The 17,520-nt window shown below is 42.5% G+C and overlaps 1 protein-coding gene across 2 annotated transcripts; it reads left to right on the top strand.

The window, feature by feature from the left end:
* Nucleotides 1–71: 71 nt before the first annotated feature.
* On the top strand, nucleotides 72–8,190 carry stoml3a (stomatin (EPB72)-like 3a). Of its 2 annotated transcripts, NM_001098750.1 has the most exon segments (7): nucleotides 577–697; nucleotides 3,892–3,995; nucleotides 4,309–4,381; nucleotides 4,565–4,647; nucleotides 4,927–5,130; nucleotides 6,849–6,983; nucleotides 7,074–7,288. In NM_001098750.1, coding segments are annotated over 7 exon segments (855 nt in total). In that variant the 5' UTR covers nucleotides 577–636; the 3' UTR covers nucleotides 7,269–7,288.
* The last annotated feature ends 9,330 nt before the right edge of the window (nucleotides 8,191–17,520 follow it).

Here is a 17,520-nt window from a genome sequence, read left to right as displayed (position 1 = left end):
TATATTTTCATTCCTTCGGCTTAGTCTCTTTATTCATCAGGGGTCGCTACAGCGGAATGAACCGCCAACTTATCCAGCATATGTTTTACACAGCGGATGCCCTTCCAGCTGCAGCACAGTACTGGGAAACATCCATACATACTCATTCACACAGATAAACTATGGTTAATTTAGTTTATTCAATTCCCCTATAGCACATGTATTTAGACTGTGGTGGAAACCGGAGCACCCGGAGGAAACCCATGCCAACACGGGGAGAACATGCAAACACAAATGCCAACTGACCCAGCCGGGACTCAAACCAGCAACCTTCTTGCTGTGAGGTGACAGTGCTAACCACTGAGCCACCGTGTCACCCTATGCAAATGTATATATTATTTCTTTACAGTACAGTTGTTTTTGTATCTCAGTAGAGATCATATATGTGAGACTTGCTCTGAAGAACAATCTACACCCTTGCAGAGAACCCTGAACAAATAAAACGCAAGCAGATTTATTTCCACTCTGACACGTGATATTGCTGGAGTCAGGCGGGGGTTTCCTCTCCTCATGGGACAGCGAGCGCACATTAACAGCTTCTGTTACCTGCTGCTGTCTGCCATAACAGCACATATAACACCCGTGTTGCTCTTCAACATGACCACCGTCATCAGGGTTCAAGACCGCGATACAGTGAGCAACAGACCGATTATACAAGGTATGCCATCTTAAATTTATTTGTGAAGTTTTTTTTACCAAAAATATTCAGTTATTTCTATTATTTATTAACCTTTATTTTAAATTAAAACAATAGATATAAAGTCTAAATTATTAGGCGTGTAATTTTTTTTTAAAATATCCCCCGAATGCTATTTAGCCGACATTTTTCCAACACATTTCTAAACAACAGTTTTAATAACTAATTTTTAACTAATTTATTTCATCTTTGGCATGATGACAGTGCATAATAGTCTTCTTGTAATGTTTCAAGACATTCGCATTCAGCTTAAAGCGACATTTAAAGGCTTAATTAGGTTAACTAAGCATTATTCCAGCCAAACTAGAACAAATACGACCTTTTACAAAAAACAAAAGTATTATAGGAAATACTGTGAAAATGTCCTTCCTCTGTTAAACATCATAAGCGCTAATCATATTACATATCGACTGTGTATCTATGCATTTGGATTTATTGTATAATAGTAATTCCCCATGGTGACAGTGTTACTGTCAACAATGCATAACTGTTGCAGCGTGATGCCGAGTGCGTGAGTCAGTAGGAGTGTCTCGGGGTATTTGATATGTTTATCTGACATGCAATCCAGGGTTTAAAAGAAATGTAATATCCCTGTAATGTCAGTGTGTGGTGCAAATAAAGCGTTTACGATAAACTAAAACATCAGATACACAGATCTACTTTATTCAATTCACCTTTATTTCTATAGCGCTTTTACAATGTAGATTGTGTCAAAGCAGCTTAACATTGAAGATTATAGTGATTTGAAACACTATACTTTTATATCTGTCTAGGAGTTAAAATATACTTTATAATTTTTTAAGTCGTGTAATTTTATTAACCTAATCTTTCAACATAAATTTTAGAACTTGTGCAAACATATGCCTATTGGTTAACTGTAGTTTTCTCACCGCTATAATCTTCTTGGTATATATATATATATATATATATATATATATATAAAAGGTATTTGCAAATGTTTAACTTTTAATTAAAGTAAAATAACTTGTGTTCAGTGTTCAATCACATTCAGGGGCTGTTTTCAACCAAAAATGAAAAACCTTGTAAATCTGAAAACGCTACCATTGTCGGGTCTTTGTAAACATCTGAAAACAGTCTTTAAAAATTACGACATGTTCATGTATGTTTTTAGCGACAACAATGTACAATGGTGGTACTGTTGTTGTTGCTTAAGGATTTGCTAACTATGGATGGGACAATAATCGGTTTCAAGGTTTACCCTGCTGAAAAATCCAGCTTAAACCAGCCCAAGCTGGTTGGCTGGTTTTAGCTGGTCAACCAGCCTGGTTTTTGAGGGGTTTTGGCCATTTCCAGGCTGGTTTCCAGCCATTTCCAGCCTGGTCTTAGCTGGTCAGGCTGGAAAATGACCAGCTAAAATCAACTTGACCAGCCTGGTTTAAGCTGGTTTTGGCTGGGCTCCCAGCCTGGCTAGGCTGGTCAAGCTGGTTTTAGCTGGTCATCTACCAGCCTGACCAGCTAAGAACAGGCTGGAAACCAGCCTGGAAATGGCCAAAACCCCTCAAAAACCAGGCTGGTTGACCAGCTAAAACCAGCCAACCATCTTAGGCTGGTTTAAGCTGGATTTTTAAGCAGGTTACCGTTTGGCAAAGTCAAAATTTTAAAACCACTAAAATGTTTTTTTACGACTATTTTATTTAGTTTTTTTACAGCAACAGTATCTCCAGCAGGAAAGCACCCTCAACATCAAAGCTACTGATCAGCCCACGATTTTAAAAACATTTGAAAAACAAAATGGCTTAACATGCTGTAGACCTGAACAGTACAGTGGCTTACATCCAAAGAAAATCCAAAGATGCCTTTTCAAGTTAAACAGAGATCGTCTCAGGTTACCACCAAAATCCATGGTTCCCCAAAGAGAACAAAACGACACGTCAGAATTACGACACTATGGGAACACTTCCTGTTTGTCGAAGTCCTGAAGCACGTGTAATCACGTCATGTTGCGGCAATCCGTGACGTCATACCAGGAAGCTTTATAAATCCTGGGCTTGTCTTCAATTTGTGAAACAAGCATCCAGGCATGCAGAGAGTATGGCAACGAGACGCAGCGTCTTGTTCCCTTCGGAGAACCATGGTTACGGTCATAACCGGAGACGTTCCCCTTCAGGGAACTCAACGCTGCATCAGAACTCAAAAGCTTTGGGAACACAACTGACAAGTGCCCTGGTGACATGTCCATTTCAAGGCACAAAAGTTTTGGAAAAGGATCTAAAACCAGTTGATGAAACTGGATGAAGGTGTGAGGGGTAGACCTTCCTACTGAGGTGGACACATCGGCAAGGATCTTGCAGATAATATGGCTTTGCAAGCTGCCATACCTGTGGTGATGGGACCTTTTGTATCCAAGTGAGATAGCATCTACTATCCACCTGATCAAAGTTTACTTGGATGCAGGGGAACCACAATGAGAGTTTCCACATAGAGTGAACAACTTTTCTGATCTACACCACAGGGCAGCACTGTAGTTGTAGGTGTCCAGAGCCCTAATTGGGCAAAGCAAAATGAAGCTTTTCCTGGTCTTGTGACATGAAAGGAGGCAGATGGAAGGCCTGCAGCACTTTATTAATTGAACGATGTTAGTAGGGTCCTTAAGTCCATACCCCACCCTGGGGTACAAGAACGCCCAGACCATTCCAGGGGCATAGTCAACTTTAGAAGTTGCCACTGACAGGGCCTGTAGATCACCCACTCTTTTGAGGGAGGAAATTGGCAATAGAAAGACGGCTCTGAGTGTCAGCATCCTGTCTTGACACGCCTCAAAAGGTTTGAAAGGTGCTTCCTACAGGCGCTTGAGCACTATCAACAGACCCAAAGTTAAAACCCTGGTGCTGCTTGGAGGCCACAGCTTCAGAGAGCAACAAAAGAAACATACCACTAGGGGGTTTCTCCTTAACATGTCAGACCGATTGGCCGATATGGTCAACATACACTTTTAAAGTGGAGGGAGACAGCCCCATGGAGAAACACTGTTTCACATGGCCAGGGCTTGATGGCAATACCGCATAACCTTAACCATGCGAAACAGATTTCCCCTTTGGAAAAACTCCCTGGATTTGAGCCACCACTGTAGTGGTGTCATGTATGTGTGTAATATATATGGAAAGTCCTAAAAATATTTACTGTATGTTTTTTAGATGATAAACCGCCCTCAATGGGATGCTTTGGCTGGTTAATTATCATCATCGCCATTATTATCACCATTGGTTTACTTCCCATTACAATATTTATGTGCATCAAGGTAAGAAAAGCACTAGCATGATGGTAGTTCTCATAGATCAGGGGTGTCCACACTCGGTCCTGAAGGGCCGGTGTCCTGCAAAGTTTAGTTCCAACCCCAATCAGACACACCTGGGCTAGCTAATCAAGCTCTTACTAGGCATTCTAGAAACATCCTTTGCAGTGTTTTGTGGCAAGTTGGAGCTAAAATCTGCAGGACACCGGCCCTCCAGGACTGAGTTTGGACACCCCTGTCATAGATCAATATCTTGTTATTATTATGTGTGTAAATGATGACTGACAGCAAGTACAACACACATATGGTTTGATTATAGATTGTGCAGGAGTATGAAAGGGCCGTGATCTTTCGATTAGGTCGTATTTTGGACAAAAAACCAAAAGGACCAGGTATGACAAAGATTTTCAGTTGAAGATTTTTGGACTCAATTTAACTTTTGGATTCTATTCATAAATAGAGATACTGTATATTTTAAATGCATCAAAATTAATAAAGAAATGTACAATTAAATAGTCACTAATCAAGAGCATTCTCGTGTACATTTCTATATTAGTTATACATTTGTTTTCCAGGAATTTTCTTTGTGCTGCCATGTACCGATTCGTTCATGAAGGTGGACTTGAGAACTGTGACATTTAATATTCCTGCTCAAGAGGTATGCATAATAATTCATCTTTAATTTAAGGTATTATAGACAATATGTATAAAAACTTATTTTTAATTTTTATGTAATATTGTTTTATTGTTCATTTAATCTTATTTTAAATCTAATTTTCAATGATCTTACAACCTACTATATGTTTTGAAAAATTTATGGCCAATCTGTATGATTTTGCATGATCTTGTTTATTAAATGTTTATAATAAATAGAAAAGTTAATCTGAATAAGAATGTAAAAGTTAGCATAAGTCCGTATGTGTTTATGTGTCATCAGTTTTTGACGAAGGACTCCGTGACGGTGAATGTGGATGGTGTGGTGTACTTCCGTGTGTTTGACCCAATCTGCTCTGTGGCCAACGTGTCAAATGCAAATCAGGCCACACAACTTTTGGCTCAGACCACCCTGAGAAATGTGCTCGGAACAAAGAACCTGTCCGAGCTACTGTCTGACAGAGAGGGCATCTCAAACAGCATGCAGGTACAGGCAACTCCATCCTTTCCAAAATCACCGTTTAATCCAATACCACTGCAGAGCCCCTTCTGTGGGCAAAAATTCTGTTGATGTTAGAGGGCAGAGTAGAATAACCTGACTGATTTGAGTGGACAAAAAGGCAACAGTAACTCAAATAATAATGCAAAACAGCATCTCTGAACAGACAAAAAAAATAAATAAATAAACTACAACAAATAAAAGGAAGTCAGCTAAGGATTTAAAATCAAATTCAGACAGCCTCACCAAATCTGAATAAGATTGGATAAAGATCACTTGTTCTGGTGAGTCTTAATTTCTTCTGCAACTTTTTGTTGGTAGGGTCAAAATTTGGTATTAACCACGTGAAAGCCTCCTACCCTGCTGAAAAAAACAGCTTAAACCAGCCTAGGCTGGTTGGCTGGTTTTAGCTGGTTGACCAGGCTGGTTTTAGAGGGTCTTAGCTGGTCAGGCTGTAAAATGACCAGCTAAAACCAGCTTGACCAGCCTGGTTTAAGCTGGGCATGGCTGGTTTTGGCTGGGCTCCCAGCCTGGCTAGGCTGGTCAAGCTGGTTTTAGCTAAGACCAGGCTGGAAATGGCTGGAAACCAGCCTGGAAATGGCCAAAACCCCTCTAAAACCAGCCTGGTCAACCAGCTAAAACCAGCCAACCAGCCTAGGCTGGTTTAAGCTGTTTTTTTCAGCAGGGTATCCTACCATCTTTGCCGAATATTGGGCCCTTAAATACCAATTTAACATCACCTAAATTCCAGTCAATGTACTCATCTCATCTGTGATGGCTATATCTGGCAGAATATTGCAAGATGCTATAGTATCATGTCAAGGCAATAATATTATTCTGAAGGCAAATGAAGGTCCAACCTGTCAAGACAGGGAGGTCCAGTCATGATCCTGGTCTGCAAGTCTCCTTCAGATCTTAACTCCAACACATTTGCCTTGAATTTCCTAGTGCAGAGGTGTTCAACTGTGTTCCTGGGGACCTAATGTCTCACAGAGTTTAACACACCTGGTTGTGTATTCTGAAATGATCCTGAAAAGCTTGATTTGATGCTTCAGGTATTATTATGCTTGGAGTTAAACACCACTGGATAGTAGGGCTGTTTCTTTGCTGGCAGCCAGCTCTCTGCAGCTGCTCAGTGAGCGCCGTCTTTCGGATGAGACATTAAAGCAAAGTCCCCACTCTTTGTGGTCATTAAAAATCCCAGGATGTCCTTCGAAAAAGAGTAGGGGTTCCTAACAATCCCTGTACCATAATTGGCTTCATCACTCTGTCTCGTCTCCACCAATCAGCTGGTGTATGGTGTGCGATCACAGATCACAGATTTTGGCCTAGAATTATAGGGATCATTTAGGATTTCCAGAATTTTAGAGATATGGCTGAAATTGCAGTGGGACCAGGGCTTTAAGCTCCAATCTTAATCAAACACACCTGAACCAGGTCTTAGAATCAATCAGGGTTGGAGCTGAACTTTGCAGTAAAGTGGGTCTTGAACCTGCTTTTGGCATACAATATATCCAGTGTAGTTGCAGACATACTACAAATGGCTGTAGATACAAACAGTGGCTGTATTGATTTCAGACACATTACAGACACATCGTCTTTGCTGCTGTTACGCTGATGCTTCAGCTGTAAAACTCAACCCAGGGATGTGCTCCATGAGAAGGGTGTATCACATTCCCAGATCCTTTGTATTGTCTTGATGACAGATTGCGTTGGATGAGGCTACTGGTGTGTGGGGTATTAAAGTTGAGCGAGTGGAGATAAAGGACGTTAAACTGCCTATCCAGCTCCAGAGAGCCATGGCTGCAGAAGCTGAAGCATCTCGAGAAGCCCGAGCCAAGGTCAGACACCAAAACACACTCCAAACTGTGGTTAACGGCACGACATTTGCTGCGAGTAACAGAAGTGTATTGTGTTATATCTATGTGCAGGTGATTGCAGCTGAGGGCGAGATGAATGCATCACGTGCACTAAAGGAAGCATCTCTGGTGATCGCAGAGTCGCCGTCAGCACTTCAGCTGAGATACCTCCAGACTCTAAGCACCATAGCAGCTGAGCGAAACTCCACCATTATCTTTCCACTGCCCATTGATATCATTCACCATTTCACATCCAAAAGAAACTAAACTGTCCATTTTATGTTTTATATGTTGTTAGTTTTGATTTAGAGTCTCCTTCGATACAATTGCAACCATTTAAGGTCAAAAACAATTGAATTATAGTATCATATCTTTAATCACAGAGTCTTGTTGGTTCTGTTTCTGGTCTCTGTATTCCCCTCATTTCCTTGATACTACTTTGCTCTGGCTGATCAGATGGCTCTACTCTGCTCTGATTGGTCATATAATACTGTGATTTGATTGGTTAGAAGGCTCTACTTTGCTCTGACTGATCATAGGCAGGGCCGGCGCGACCATAGAGGCAACCTAGGCGGCCGCCTAGGGCGACAGTATAGAGAGGGCAGCATCCGCAACACCCCCCTTATCCTCAGTTATGTTCGCGACACCTCCCTCACCACCCACGTCCTCAGAGCGGCAGTTCAGCTTGCTCCAGCCCTGATCATAGGACACTACTCTGCTTTTATCGGTCGGATGGATCTAGTCTGCTCTGATTAGTCATATGACAATAATGGAGTTAACTTGTTAACAAAGGTTCGGTAGTGGAACCACGCCTCACTTTGTCTCCTTAACCAATCACCTATTCCCTAAAAACTTATTTAAGGCAATCCTGTCCTCTAGCACTGCTCTTCTCGTTCTCTCGAACCCACCTTACCTCCCTCTACTTCCTTGATTCCCAATCCTATTATCCTCTCTTCCCTTTAAGGTTGAATCCGGGGGTCTAATCACTCTACCAAAAAATTACAGAGACAGTACCCCCACTCTGAGTTTCCAGTGCATCATCAGAGGATGCCAGATCAACCTACCTACCTGTTCACTGTTTATCCTCTTACTTACCTTCATCACACTGTTGCCGTACCATCCCTTTCATACCTACAATAAAGTTTAGCACAAAGTGTGGCATTGTCCATGCTGGTGAAATCTGCTATTATTTGTCAGATGGCTGTACTCTCCTTTAATTAGTCATATGACGCACAACTTTGAGCATAGTCCATAATAAATGTGATTTATGCTTTACAGAAAGTTTTACTGTTACATATCAACGGTTAATCTATGTCATTATAGTTGCTTTAATATTAAGCAGTTTTAGGGCAGGGCAAAACTACTGATGTATAATTTGATTTAAATGATCCATTTTTGAGATCTAGCAATACTGTATTTATTATACTGCTTTCACTGTATTTATTTTTATTTAGCAGTATATCAGTGCCACTTGTAGTGAACAAGACTGAAATGTTTATAATGAAAGTTTGCAGGGTCTTGGATACGTAAATACTAGGGGTGTCACGATTTTGATTTTTAATCGAAATCGATCGAAATTTATGCTTAATTTCGATTAATGAATCAAAAAGCAGAATTGTCGATGCTGCCACGCCCCCATGTCTCGTCAGCTTGGCTTGCCAAGCGGGAAAAAACAGGCTTGTTGAAGTGCTTGTTGAACTGCAGATACAGGAGACCCATCGACAGAGCTTAAATCCTCTCCTCTTTCAATGTAGTCGCCGGTGTGTAAGCATTTTGGATTTCCAGTGAGTTATGTTGACAACGTTTGTGTTGTCGACAAAAAAACACACAGTTTTGCAAGCTCTGCTATGTACGTATTAGGGTTCGTCTGATAGACAACACCGGCATCGCGATCCTCCGCCCGCCCCCGTTGCAAATCCGCTCGTGAAAAGTACACACTCAGGCCCTGTTTACACTGTCTATGTTTTTAAATGGCATTTTAGAACGACAACGATTTGACATCCACAGTGGCGTGTAGCATTTCTGAGCAGCCCTCCTTCCTCACTACCTCTGACACACACAGACACAGACGCACACACAGACATATGCGCTCGAGACAGCAGGTCCAGGCAGTCAGAGGACTGCTTCAATCTTTCACTCACTTGTACTCAGTCATTTTAGCGAACACCTCAGATACTTTTGGCTGGTTCCTGTTGGTTGTGCGTCTTTTTTACCTACGCCATTTTCAAGAGTTCACACTTAGATATTGCTTGACAGCTGTAAGCAGGTTTGGCATGCTGTCCCGGGAGAGAACCCTGAGCTCGGAGATAGTTGAGCCCAGGGCTCCCGCCAGGTCCATAGAGCATGTGAGGGGAGTACGAGATCAGGTGGTTCTCGAGAGCTCCCCTTTTTGTAAAGGAGAAAAGGAGGAGAAAGGGGTGGATGGGGGGTTTCTTCGGAAAACGAAGATAAGGGAGTAATGTCTAGCTAGGCTACTTATAGTGGGTTAGGATAGATCTGATTGGCTAACTAATGAGTGTAGATAGGTGGCCAGCTGCTGTCAATTATATCACGTGCTCCTCTCGAAATTAGTTTAAAAACTTCACTTCAAGAGTTCACACTTAGATATTGCTTGACAGCTGTAAGCAGGTTTGGCATGCTGTCCCGGGAGAGAACCCTGAGCTCGGAGATAGTTGAGCCCAGGGCTCCCGCCAGGTCCATAGAGCATGTGAGGGGAGTACGAGATCAGGTGGTTCTCGAGAGCTCCCCAAATGCATGAAGCTCGGGACAGCAGCCGTGTATTCGAAGAAACTCCCCAAAAGGCTTGAAATGCTATATCCGGCTGCTGGATATAGTTATTTGAAAAAGAAAAAGTAAAGAGGGCTCCTTTGGAGCAAAGGGTGAAACAGGTTCCTGCGGGAACCCGAGCAGAGTTGGCTTGGGCTGTGAATACTCCTGCTGGAGTAGAGACTCGGGGAGACCCCTGCGGGGGTCAGAGCCATGGGGTGGGCGGGAATCCTGCTGGAGTCATTACAAGGGAAGGGGAGTGAAGGACTCCGGCTGGAGAGGGGGGTGAAGGGGGGCAGGGGGGGCGGGGACTCCAAAGGAGTAATTTGCTCGAGGAACACTCCTTGCGGAGATTGAGCTGGGAGGTGGCAGCACTATATATAATTATATATTTATATGAAACATATAGATATATAAATATATAATGGGGTAATCTAGGGCCTTGGGGGGGCGTTTTTACTGACTCTTGCGAGAGTCGAAGCTCTTGGCTCTCCTGCGGGAGAGAGAGCTGTATGTGCCATCTCCAGCTGGAGTCGGGAAAAGGAATGGTCGGTGAAGCCCCAGCTGAAGGGGGAAATGGCAGTTGGGCGATGACCCCTGCGGGGGTCCGGTGCTCGGGATTAACTCCGCGGGAGTTAGAGCTTGAGGGTGACAGCACTATATATAAATATATATTTATATGCGTGGGTGCATATATATATACATATATATAAATAAATTAAAAAAATAAAAGATAAGTGTGAGAAATAAACAAAAATAAACATAAATAAAAGCTAGGGCCGGGGAGGGTCGGTGACATGACTCGTGTCACAGCTCGGGGTTGGGTGAGCTATTTAGCTGCTCCAGTAGGAGTCGGGAAAGATGAGGGGGAGGTGAAGACTTCTTACTGGAGGGTGACGGGCGGTATAGGTGCTCTGGGGGTGTTCCTGCGGGAACAGAGCGTGAGGGTGACAGCACTATATATAAATTCATATTTATATGCGTGGGTGCATATAGATATAAATTTATATAAATAAAATCAAACAGAGAGAAAAATAAATAGTGCTATACTATATGTCATTATGGAATGACATAATATAAAAAGCTAAGGCCAGGGCAGTGAGATGATTCCTGCGAGAATCGAAGCTCGGGGTAACGCCCCTGCGGGGGCCAGAGCCATGGGGGGGGGCGGGGTCCTACAGAAGTTAGAAAAGTTGTTGGCAGTGAAAACTTCTGTGGCAGCGGCCGGGGGGGGGCGGGGGTGACAAGGGGGCCTGGGCAGGGAGAGAACTCCTACTGGAGTTAGGTGAGTGAAAAGGGGGAGAAGGCTGAGTGCAAATCAGCTGGAAGGAAGAAAGGAAGCTAGATGGCTGGGTCATGCCCGCGCCCTTGGGAGACTGGGTAGTTCCTCTGCCCTCGGGAAGCTGGTATGTTGGGTCGTATTCTCTCCCTGGACTAGGCCCATGCCCTTGGCCGCTGGGATTACTGCGTCTGCTGGTGAGGGTCCTCTGAGCTTCCCTGAGATGGCTGTGGCTGAGTCAGATATAAGATTTGAAGGCGTCGGGAGACTACTTTCCTAGTGTTTGTATGTGTTGTTACGATAGCCCTTGTGTGCTGCTGTGATGGTGGCTCCAATTCTGAATGAGTGACTGGATTATGAATCTGGTGGGAGGCCTGAATGGTCCTATGACTTTAAGGTGTTATGAAACCAAAAATGTTATTGAACGGAATGTGTGGATGTGTTGAGCAGTGAGAAACTGATGAGGTGTTCTGGGGTAACTTAAAATGTATAAATGAATGCTGACGCAAATTGTGTATGCTGTGGTTATGAGATTATCATCTTAAAAGGAGAGATGGAGTCAGCTGCGGCTCTGCTTCTGATACCAGTTTCTGAAAATAAAGCAAAAGAGAGTCAGCGATTTCCTATGCAACTAGGAACATGTACAGCAGTATTTTTTTTTTTTTTTTTTTTTTTTTTTTTTTTTCAGAATGTATTGACTATATTGCCCGTTAGAAGCGCATTGGCGGCCCCGATAATATACCCCACGAAGGGGGCAGCATCTGTGTAAAAAAGGATATACTGAGGATGAAATTGGATAGCTAATAAATGAATGGCTTCTATTCCAGCGCTTGAGGAAGGAAGCATAAGCAGGTCGCATGCTTTAAGCGCTACCTGATGGTTACGAACCTTTATGAATTTCATTTCTGTTAAACCAGGAGTCACCAAATATGGTACCGATGGGCACCAGATAGCTCACGAGGCTCTCGTGTGTTGCTCACAGGCCTGTTCTAAAATAGCTCACCATAACACCACTTACAAGTACGCTTTCTCTAATATAGAAGTAATCATTTAAAAATGTAAATATTTGCGAAGATAAATAAAATAGTGTTGCACGTTGATATATTAATTACGGGGTATTTCCTACCCTGTTAAATCATTGTTGGTAACTTTGAGAGAATCATAACATGATCAGTGACTACACCTGGATGAATATTATTCATTATTAAAAAATAACCAAAAACTTAAATTATAATTATAAGTAAATTGAGCAATTTGTTATTTGAGAAGTGTTTATCCAACTGGTAGCCCTCCACGTTAATCGGTGCCCGAAAGTAGCTCTTAGTTTCAGAGGTTAGTGACTCCCGTGTTAAACGCTAAAGACAACATTTTGAAGAAAGCTGAAAACCTGTAACCATTGACTTTCACAGGAAGGAAATAAATAATAAGGAAGTCAATGCGGCTGTCCGTAGTGCCCAGCCACAATTCATGACACTTCGTATTCTGCCGCGCCGCGGAGCGCTATTTGTATAATTGATTAGTTTATTTGATAAAGTATGAATGCGTGAGTCTGGTGTGCATTAATCTACTATTCTCTGTCGTAAGTGCCTCGCGTCACCGCGCCGTCGGCGCCTCTGGTGCGCGACGCCCTTCAGGCAGAGTTTGTTACGGCCAAGATCGGATTTAGATCATTTCTCTTCTATTCTGGAGATTGCTGCTGCGAGATGAAAAAGGTGAGTGACGAAAAGGCATCCCTGCGGGATAATGCGCATGTGTGTTTGATGTTCTAGATGGAGAGCAGTTTATGCTTAGCGTGATATTTTTCTTCCAGAATATAAAAGGGGACTGATTGTCGATTTATTCAAGTAGCTTATTAATGCTTGAAATTCTATCACTCCAAATTGATGCTTAAGAATTCTATAGAAGTGCTTAAGCCGGAGGTTCTTCCGCAATGAGAATGCAAATATTAGAAAACCGGTCACTAGTTTAGCTGGGGGATATTAGGGAGAGAGAAACGGGAACTTGTAGGTGAATTACGTGCAAACGCCGTAGTTATTGGCGAAATCCAGCGGATCGTTTTTAAGCATAAATGTGTGGGCTACTTTTGCATCCGAATGTTAAACGGACTACGAAATGTAATTGTGACCTCCGATTGCCAGAAATCGGGTGGCGGGTGTAATGTTGATTGCAACCGAGCGCTGCAGCCGTCTAGATTAGAGAGATTGCTTGGTTTATAACGTGATAATTTAAGCATATTCATCAGGTAGAATCATGCTGTTAAAGCTGAAAAAGGCAGAATTATGAGGAGATGAAAGAGCCGTTATTAGACGTTTTTAGAAACGTTCTAATGTCCATTTCAGTAGGGCTGGTATGGATGTGCTTAACAGGGAATTGCTCTGTGATTTCTGGTGTAGTGTTGGTGGACGGCTAGTGAGGTTGTGGGAAGGGAGCGCCGAGATCGGCTGTGCTTCAGTAGACGAAACCTGGAATGAGAAATTCAGAAAATTAGGTCAGTTACAAACGTAATTCAGTAAAAGCATAAACATATTGACAAAAGTCGACAAGTAATTTCTATTTTATAATAGAAAATAATCAGCAGTAGCTGCGAGCTTGTAAAAAATGAGAGGGGGAAAAAGCAATGATACGCAAGGTAGAGGGGCGGGGTGCGTAGGTGGTAAGGATCGCTGAAAGAGGAGGACTGGAGTGTGCACTGGAATCGGGAGCTGCAGGATGGAAGAGGTGAGGTGGGATTCCCAAGAGTTGCTTTATTGTCCGGGAGATAGGTTTTATCCGTGTTTAGAATTATGATTGCTGCAATATATCCAAATCCAATATTGCTTTTTAATCCTTTCCTTGATTCTCTGGGGAGGCGGAGAGATTGCGGGTTTAGTGTCTGTTTAGGATAGGGGGTGTGGCAGGAGCGTGTTATGTCCTGGGGGTGGCGGTGAAGACGTGGATTCGCAAGTGTTTTGGGTTTAATACAGCGGCTTTGAATTATGGTCCCGGCGTCTAGGAGTTTGGAGGAGTTCAGTGACAGTCGTTGTTGGATATGAGTGACACATGATGATGCTGGAGAAGGTACGTAGCGGAGCTGGGGATTGCATTGTGATCTGGCTGGAGTGGATAGGCCTACGGCCTCTCGTTGGAGCCTCGGTCTCGAGCTGACTTTCATTCTGGGCTGGTTGTTGTTAAGACGGGGCTGGTGTTTCAGGGAGCCCGGAGCTTTCTTTCTTGTATGTAGCTGCGCTGATGCTGTTGTGATCTCAGCCGCCGTCGCTGTTGTTGTTGTTTTTGTCATTTTTTGTAGTTGCTGACGATGGTGTTAAAGGTGGTGTGGTATTGTAGTTGAAGAATAGTAGGAGATGTGGAGGATCCGTTTTGTCCGTGAGTAACTTTTGGAGGAGCTAGAGCGGACCTGTCGTTTGTTTCTTCGGAAAACGAAGATAAGGGAGTAATGTCTAGCTAGGCTACTTATAGTGGGTTAGGATAGATCTGATTGGCTAACTAATGAGTGTAGATAGGTGGCCAGCTGCTGTCAATTATATCACGTGCTCCTCTCGAAATTAGTTTAAAAACTTCACATAACGACACAGATCACTGCCTATTTATGAGTCCTGCAGAAAAAAGTGATTGACAGGTGGTAATTATGTGTGTATCTTGCCTTTATTCATTTACTGTATGATTTGTTTATGGGTAAAACAAAGACCATGCAGGTCAGGTAGTTTAAACGGTAGGCTACAAATAATTAATTGGTCATTAATTAATTAATTATTCATAATCGAAAATCGAATCGAATTGTGCCTTTAGAATCGAAAATGTAATTGAATCGAGGATTTGGAGGATCGTGACACCCTTAGTAAATACTTTTCAAAGAGATTTCAATGTTAGAAATTAATCAGCTTTTTAAAGGTATTACTACAAAAACGTTTTTTTTTTTCTGTAGTGATGCGTGTTGTTTTTGACATTGTGTGTGTAACGGGTGTCCCATCAGCAACACACCCGTCCATAATAACTCAGGTCTTGGACACAATAAAGGAAGCCATCCACCATTGCACTCAATCAGATTTATTCTCTCCGTCTGAGATAAAACTGAGATAAAACAAAGACATGTAATGCAGGAAAGTGCAGCATTAACATTCAGCTCTCTCTCTTTCACAGTCACACCGATCTCTGTGAATGTACATTTTCTTAAACTCAAAAACATAACATATAAAAATTTATAAACAACATACCTGAGATAAAACAAAGATATGTAATGCAGGAAAGTGCAGCATTAACATTCAGCTCTCTCTCTAAAAGGGAAAAATACAAAAACTCTCTCGTTGGGATCTTGTATACAACTTTAAAATGCATTAGCAATGTAATGCTTCAGCTAGCAACACACAAATCATTTAAATCGTAAAAAAAATAAACATTAGGAAATCAAAACATGAACTAGTGTATTATTTAAACAACATACACATCTGTTTCGCTCGATGAAATTATATAAAATTGTTTATATCATCCCTTTTTAATTAGTTTGCGAGAGAGAGAGATGAGCTGTGCTTACCTTTCAGTCTCACCGATCTCTGTGAACCTACGGTAAGCGCAAAGGGACAATATTCTCCTGCAATTTATTTACCACAAGGGGGCACTCAAACACCATCTTATGTATAATGCCTAATTTCATGTCATTCACTCTGATGAATTATATCATCTTATCTTTTCAACTCCGTTACATGTGCTCCAAATGTGTCATTTAATGTAGCACACATTAATTTGCATATATAGATTTCCAGCCTGTGTATTTTATGTATCTGCTTTGCAAATAAATGCTCTTACAAAACATCTGGTGCTTTAACAAGCAAATAAATGTTATGTAATGTTGTAATGTAATTAGAGGGAAATATTGTAATAAGGGAATAATTGGAATAACTATTAAGATTTCAACATCTTTATTTATTTTTAAAAACGTTTACTAGTTTTCATAATCTAGTTTTGCATATTTGTTCCCATCTCTGTCATTTATCTTTACCTGGTTTGTCTATCTGGCCAGTCTTTCAGTGCACAATAATTGAATGCTTTGAGGAGAATGTGTTGCTGTTAACTCCAATGCTGTGTTGGTCCGACACATCGCTAAATATTTAATCACTCTGAAAAATAAGAAAATAGACCAGTGAATGCCTAAAGCTGCGGTCACACTGTGCTTTTCTCCCCATAGACTTCCATTCATATGCACATGTATGCGTCAGAGCGGAAATGCAAGGTCATGCGTCAAGTTTCGCAGGTTGCTGCGATGCAGTTCAAGCTTTGTGAACTCTGACCTGCGAAATCACATCTCTTGACTGCATGAGACCAATCGAGGATCAAAGCATGACATCTCTTGACAGAAATTGAAAACATAGAGCAATCGCTTGCTTTTTTAAATATCTAATAAGCTTGTTTAATTCCGCCCCTTTTCAAAGCGCCCCACAAGAGAATATTGCATGCTCAAACTCTAATGTGACCGCAGCATAACGCCCCATTCACACGGGGCTTCAGTGTCAACGCTTGACTGAAGGCGCGTCTGAAGTTGGGACTGAAACGATCGTTATAGAAGCGTCAGCCAATGAAATTCAGTCAGCAATAGGCCACTGTCTAGCTGGTGTATTTGCATACAGCGATCTGATTGGCTGACGCTTCCGTCGGCACTTGAAAAGTTGAGCTAGTCCCAACTTCAGCAGCAAGCAATGCCTCTGAAGCGGCGCCGACGGATCCACAATGCAGTTCGGCAACGCCTGACGTCACCCATTCAAGGTGAACGGGAAGCATTGACGCTGACGCCCCATGTGAATGGGGCGTAACCGTAAGTTCACACCGAAAGCGGCGAGAGCGTCAAAGTAGCCGGAAGTCATTCATTTTCAATGAGAGCCGGCGGCGATAAGCGGCGAGGAGCAGCGCGGCGCGTCTTCGCCGGCGTGAGCGTCAAGGAGAGTTGAAATGAAGTCAACTTTATGGTAATGAGCTATGACGCGGTTCGGCGGCAAGCAATCAGAATGAAGACGTCCATCGATTGATAGCAGTTCAGAGAACACAGACCTGTGAACTTTGGTTCCGACCACAGTTGTTCCCAAGGGTTTGATTACTGCGGTCGCCGGATTTCCAATTATTTACAAATTTTCCTACAGGAACATGCATTAAATAAGTTACTGGCGAGTTACTGATGTTCATTAATGTTATATAAATTTATCTTAAAAAAGCGGGAATCTCATGTAGCGAGTTTTGACGCTCTCGCTGCCGGAGCTGAAGGCAGAGTTACCGTACGTTCACACCGAAAGCGGCGAGAGAGTCCAAGGTCGCTCTGGCCGCCCTGGCGACAACGCTGTCTGCCTTCAGCTCCGGCGGCGAGAGCGTCAAAACTCGCTACATTTATCTCATATTTAAAGGAGCCGTTGCAGCATATCAGTTACATTCCTGCATAAAACATGTTTCTAGCGTGAAAATGTTGCGCACTTCTTATCAAATTCATACAACAAT

The sequence above is a fragment of the Danio rerio genome, chromosome 15 (genome assembly GCF_049306965.1).
Source record: "Danio rerio strain Tuebingen ecotype United States chromosome 15, GRCz12tu, whole genome shotgun sequence".
Taxonomy (NCBI): domain Eukaryota; kingdom Metazoa; phylum Chordata; class Actinopteri; order Cypriniformes; family Danionidae; genus Danio; species Danio rerio.
Note: the sequence above shows the minus strand (reverse complement) of the source record. Positions and strands in the feature narration are given on the sequence as shown.